The 6,643-nt window shown below is 33.4% G+C and overlaps 1 protein-coding gene across 2 annotated transcripts; it reads left to right on the forward strand.

Moving 5' to 3' along the window:
* On the forward strand, positions 678-3,407 carry LOC109352321 (sucrose transport protein SUC9-like). 2 transcript variants are annotated; one of them, XM_019594249.1, is made up of 4 exons: positions 678-2,073; positions 2,759-2,819; positions 2,949-2,992; positions 3,084-3,407. In XM_019594249.1, exons 1-4 carry the CDS (start codon positions 820-822, stop codon positions 3,258-3,260), a joined length of 1,536 nt encoding a protein of 511 aa, XP_019449794.1. In that variant the 5' UTR covers positions 678-819; the 3' UTR covers positions 3,261-3,407. The 2 variants fall into 2 exon arrangements, with proteins under 2 accessions (XP_019449794.1, XP_019449793.1); XM_019594248.1 differs by having other exon boundaries at positions 678-2,070; positions 2,756-2,819.

The following is a 6,643-nucleotide window of genomic DNA, read 5'->3' on the forward strand; positions in this document are numbered from 1 at the left end:
GTATTAATGTTTTGTTGCTCATGATAAAAATTGTTTTATTATGAGTTTAATAAAAATTGTTTTATCTGTATCATAAACGTAAGCGGTCATGTATTATTATTATTATTATTATTATTATAATAAGGTATATAGCTTATTTAGCCCTCTTACTATTTATAGTCTATCTCATAATTGCAACCCACGTCAGATAATCTTCACACCCTACAAAATCCTCCAATTTTATATATGGCCCACCCTTATTTCAAACACCGACTGGAGACCCAAATTCACCTTTATCGAGTAATTAACAATATCTCTAATTATATTTCCTAAAATTTGGACCTCTCTCTCTCCATTTAAAAGTTAATGCAACATGATTTTTAATTTTCTTATTAAGTTTTTTCTAAACAATATCCTAAACACCATGTTTAAGAAGAAAATGTGAAATTAACATTGAAAACAATATATCTATCCATGGTTTTAGTTTTCCAAGATCAACTTTAAACTTTTATATACACTTTCCACACTATCCCATAATTACGGACCAGTCATCGAAATTAATAAACGGATAAAAAAAAGTTTGTTGAATAGATAAGGGATGAAAGAAGCTTCATTGAATAGATAAGCATGTCTTACTATTTTTACCAACAACCCCACAGAACTTTGGCTTCTATAAATTCACACTCCCTCCATCACTTTTTCCCACACTTCCATTCTCTCCTCTATCTCTCTCTCTGATTTTTCACTATTCTCTTCTTTCACCTCCTTAATATCTTGAGAGAAAAAAACACCATCTGTTTTTTTCTCACCTACTTTCTTTCTCATTAGTTCTCTCACACCATGGAAAATTTTCCAACCAAAGATCTAACAACCTCATCCCTCAATGTCGAGAGCCAAGAACCAGCACCTAGTCCTCTCCGAAAAATGGTCGCCGTGGCTTCCATTGCCGCCGGTGTTCAATTCGGGTGGGCCCTACAACTCTCTCTATTAACCCCATATGTGCAGTTATTAGGGGTCCCACATACATGGTCCTCCATTATTTGGCTTTGTGGCCCAATCTCCGGTCTAGTTGTTCAACCCATCGCCGGCTACTATAGTGACCGTTGCAAATCCCGATTTGGTCGCCGCCGTCCTTTCATTTGTGCCGGTGCTATTGCCGTTGCCATCTCCATTATCCTTATCGGGTTCGCCGCGGATTTCGGACACAGTTTAGGAGATGACCTTACTTTGAAGACTCGCCCACGCGCCGTTGCTTTTTTTGTAATCGGATTTTGGATCCTTGACATGGCTAATAACATGTTGCAAGGACCTTGCCGTGCTTTCCTCGGAGATCTCTCCGCCGGAAACCAGAGCAAGATCCGTACAGCAAATTCAATCTTTTCATTCTTCATGGCTGTCGGGAACATCCTCGGCTATGCTGCTGGGTCGTACAGCAAACTTTACAAGGTTTTCCCATTCACGGAAACCAAGGCATGCGATATTTATTGCGCTAATCTTAAGAGTTGTTTCTTTATATCTATTGTCCTCTTGATTGTTCTTGTCATCATTGTGCTAGTGTACGTAAAGGAGATACCCCTGACGTCATCGGCCATAGTTGATGACGAGAACAAGGAAGGGACAACAACCCTATGTATTGGGTCATTATTTGGCGCATTTAGAGAATTGAAGCGCCCGATGTGGATGTTGTTATTGGTGACATGTTTGAATTGGATGGCGTGGTTCCCATGGGTTCTTTATGACACTGATTGGATGGGTAAGGAGGTGTATGGTGGTGATGTTGGACAATCAGTGTATGATAAGGGTGTTCATGCTGGTTCTTTGGGTCTCATGTTTAATTCTATTGTTTTGGCTGTGATGTCTTTGGCTATAGAGCCATTGTCACGTCTTCTTGGTGGAGTAAAGAGGTTGTGGGGTATGGTTAACTTTATTCTAGCTATTGGTTTAGCAATGACTGTCCTCATTACTAAGCAAGCTGAGGCCCACCGCCAATTCACGGTGGCTGCCAATGGTGTTAGGGAGGCTCTGCCGCCGCCAGCTAGTGTCAAGGGTGGTGCCTTGGGGTTATTTTCCGTTCTTGGCATTCCTCTTGCGGTAATATTTCCTTACTTGAGAAAAAATTATTCCATAGTTTTAGAAAAAAATAATATTTATATTAATTTTAGGTATTTATTAATGATTGATAACTATTAATTATTGAAAACTTTTTGAGTCATTAAACTGAATTACTAAAAGAGTATATTATATTTTTTCAATCATGGAAAACTGAATTTTGGACTAGCTTGTAGCTGTGTCATTTTATGTTCCTGAATTTTGCCATTCTGGTTGTTTATCGTTGGTATTGAGGAGCTGGAAAAGGTAGAGAATTATTTTTAGTCACATGAATATATGAGTACCTAACACCTGAATCTTACATATGATCATTACGAATGTTTATAACCATTTAAAAGTTTTGGATAAGATATTACCCTCTTCCTTTTCCTGATCAAAGATTTAGTCACATGAAAAAAATGAAGTCCCTAGTACAATATTAACTAGAATAACGGAGAAAAGTATAGGAAAAGTGGTTATGCTTGCTATGTCATGTGCTGTAAACTTGATGAATTGGGTTTATCTTGAATGTGAGGGAAAAGAAGAATTTATAATTTCCTAAATTTTTTTAATTAAAAAATATATAAAAATCTTTGAAATTTTCTTTGTGTCACATGTCAACTTCTCTGCCGCATAGTGGATTATCTAAACTCAAACTTAATATTCACTTTTGTGTACATGTGTGCAGATTACATACAGTGTACCATTTGCTCTGGCATCTATATTCTCCAGCACTTCAGGAGCAGGCCAAGGTAAATTATCATATAGTCCATTTAAATAAACAAATTGTATCAAATGTGTCTCCATTCATCTATTAAATCATACCCACAATTAACCAAATTACAATATGTAACATTCCTCTCTTCTTTCAAAAATTTCAGGTTTATCATTGGGAACTCTCAATCTTGCAATTGTAATTCCACAGGTTAGAAACCATTTAAAGATTAACATATATAAAAAATATTAAAATAATTTATTTTCAGTATTTGAATGTTTGTGTATTTATGTGTATACAGATGATTGTATCAGCAATAAGTGGACCGCTCGACGGTGCATTTGGCGGTGGCAACTTGCCGGCGTTTGTGATGGGCTCCATATTTGCGGCCGTGAGTGGTGTATTGTCAATTGTATTGTTGCCAACACCTCAGCCACAGGAATTGGCCAAGGCTGCAACAGTTGGTGGTTTTCACTAGTTTATGGAACTTTTCTTGTTTTTTGTTTGTTTGCTTTTGTGTGGAAAACAAACGAAAGGTAGAGAGATGAAGCTGCATATATGTAGTAGTTGTGTGTACTTATGCCTAATGAGTAATAAAAGTATTTAACTCATTTTAGTTTTTAAATTTCATGTGTGCTGTACAAAACCATGTGCTATTTATCATCTTGGGTTCAGCTACAACAAAAATAAATAATTATAATTATCTACACTACTATCTAAAGATAAAAAAATGTCAAAAAGGTATTTAAGTATTTGAAATATTTCATTATCCAATTTATCCTTATTATTATGTATAAGTGCAAAATGTACTTCAATAATATTGAGATGATTGAAAATGTATAATTTCATTTATATACTTAAATGGTGATAATTAAACATGTTATGAAACACATACATTATTTTGGGTTATACAATTCACTTTTGAAGAATGGTGGTAATAGAAGATGTTTATGAAAATTTCCGTCGTTTAATTTTCATGTTCCCCTCGTACGCGTAACTATTATTGCAATAATTTTCATGTTCCCCTCGTCGTTTAATTTTCATGTTCCCCTCGTTTAATTGAGTGTATGATTAATTTAGGTTGTTTCTAAAATAAAGAACTAATATTCTTTCCAACACTCAAAAACTAAAAAAGTTATATTTTTATTATGCCTTAATCTAACTTGTTCAAATCACGAATATCAAACTTTTAAAGAAGTATCAAAACACATTCAAATTAAAAATTTCAAACGCATAATAACACTAATAATATTAATCAGAAATCTTATGGGAGAATGCCTCTTTCTATCTTATGTACAAAACAATTTCTCTTACGACCAGTCACCAGTATCCAATCATTTATTTCTTATTAAATTTTAGAATAATTACAATTGTAATATGAAAGTGTTATAAAATTATACTTATGGATTGGACCTTAAAATCTAACCCATCGTCAAAAAAATACTCCCATTTGAATCGCTCATACATCATAACATGTGAAAACCAACCAATTATGGTGAAAATCGTCGAACTAGACGATTTAGTACGCAATTTTTTATAAAAAAATCCACAGAGGAACCTCATTGTTCTATAAAAATTAAAGGAATAGAAAATAGAAGTGAATAGCTCTTATTCTCTTTTTATTAGTTCTTAGATATTTAGTTGGTTTGAGAATTAAGTGCAACACTAATGAGCTTTCATGGTTATAATCTCTCCTGTTGCAAAGGTTTTGATTTAGGATTAATGTCGTGAAGCATCGAGGATGAAAGAAGACTATCTAGACATCACAAAAAAGTGACAAACTCTTCACAAATGCTTCTAGAGGCACAGTAAAATAGCCCCCACATAGAAGAATCGCAAGGCATGACAATCAATATTGTGAGATCTTTATCAACGTGGTAAGTGAAAAAAACATATAAGTAAACATCAAATTTGTACCCAAGTGCTAGTTGTGAGGCTCACGAGTCCTGTATGTTGCATTTTCAGCTACTTTTAGGGTATCTTTCTAAAAAAAACACATGCGTAGCCATAGGAAAATATTTAGAAAGAATAGAAATCAGAAATGCCTAGAGAGATAGGTGAGAAGACATTAATTAAGGAGGGATTCCACACATCAAAGGAAGGAATTGTAGAGAGGAAGATTACCCTTTACATACATATCTATGTCTCTCATCTAGTTTACTCTTCTCTTGTCGATATATATTTTGTTTTTTATGTCTAGCTAATCATCTTCTAGGGATTTGATGGAATTGGTTAATATTATGTGATTTGCAATTAATTATGAATGGGTTCTTCTTGTTATGTTAATTATTTGATTACGTTATTCATAGAAGTAGCTAGCTAATCTATGATTTAGGAATTTAATTCTTCAATTGGGAAATTTGGGATTGCATTACTCTCTTTAATTGAATCATCAATTGTAGTTGGTCAAAAAAAGTTTAATAATTAAATTTTTAACTTTGATATATTTTCTTCACTCAATCATAATTTATAGTATATAGAGTGGTACAAATTATGAGACAACATATGTGCTCAATTTATAAGAAACTTTTGTGTTAGTGTATAGAATGTGTGATTCCATTGTTCTTATTGTAGCAATTGTAAAATTATGAAGGTTTGCTAAATTTGGAATGTAAAATAATTGCCTCAAAGAATTGATGGTATTTTCCTGAATTGTTGTTAACACATGAAGAGTTCTATGCATACTCCTTCTTATTGTTATCTCCAAGGAAACCATTGTTATTAAAACCATACTTGTTATTAAACCGGTCAGAGTAATGATATAATGAGTTTAATCGGTGGTTTAGAAATTAAATTACATTTCGGTTAAACCAGACATATCAGCTTATATTTATTTATATATATAAACTTATAAAAAAAATTCAAATATGTAGATACTCAAATTTATAATCCATATTCATTATCTACTCAAAATTCACATAAACAAATAATTTTAAGTCTTTAACAAATTCAAAGTCTAAATTTCAAAACATATATCAATCCAAAAGTATCAGTTAACAAACACAAAATATAAATAAGTGATACAAGTTCATAACTTATCCTACAAAACAAATAAATTTGGAGTTTTAACATTTAAACCAATGAGTCAAAGTTGTCTCATATCGAGACTCCATTTTTGCACCAAATCTTATCTTCAGACAGTTGACTCCAATATTACATAAATGTCACTGAGATTGCACACCAATGTTGGGAACCAAAAGATGTAATCTACGTATGCTTTGGAAGCATGTCCAAAGTGTTGAAGAATGGTTGGAAAGATGGGTCACCATGTAATGAGTTTTTAAATTTTTAAGTTTTAAAAAAAAATGTATAAACCAGTCTGTTTAGTCAAATTCCGGCCGGTTCACCGATTTTGACCAGTTGACAACTGATTTTGATTGGTTTTGATACAGGGTCGGTTCAACATCCGTACCATATCGGTTAGGGGTCCGATTCGCCAGTTTTTCGGTCGAACCGACCGGCACGGTACAGTACGGTTTTTATATCACTGAAGGAAACCATGTCCCAAGCCTTTCTACCCTTATTACTGTTGCAGAAAAAAGACAGAATGTGCATATATTGGAACTATGTTGCTGAGAAAGAAAGAAATAGAATTAGTGTAGGATGAGAGAAAGAGAAGTAGCCTTTAGTGTGTAAGAGATGAGAGAGTAAAGTGATAGAGATTCTGGAAAGTAAAACAAGTGTATATACATCAAAAGCATTTACAAGCTATATATAGCAATGTGCCAACTACTTTCCAAAAATAGTAAAACTACCAACAAACTAAACTAACCAAACTTTCTATATCTAGAAACTATCTATATTTATCAAAACTGAATTACATTTAACACTTCCCCTTAATTCAGATTTGCTTTCAAACAC

The sequence above is a fragment of the Lupinus angustifolius genome, chromosome LG07 (assembly GCF_001865875.1).
Source record: "Lupinus angustifolius cultivar Tanjil chromosome LG07, LupAngTanjil_v1.0, whole genome shotgun sequence".
In the NCBI taxonomy this organism is placed as follows: Eukaryota; Viridiplantae; Streptophyta; class Magnoliopsida; order Fabales; family Fabaceae; genus Lupinus; species Lupinus angustifolius.

Coding starts and splice junctions, on each gene's coding strand:
- LOC109352321 (XM_019594249.1), top strand. CDS start 820: ATGGAAAATTTTCCAACCAAAGATCTAACAACCTCATCCCTCAATGTC. Junction 2,074..2,758: donor TTGGCATTCCTCTTGCGGTA/ATATTTCCTTAC, acceptor TGTGTGCAGATT/ACATACAGTGTACCATTTGC. Junction 2,820..2,948: donor CACTTCAGGAGCAGGCCAAG/GTAAATTATCAT, acceptor CAAAAATTTCAG/GTTTATCATTGGGAACTCTC.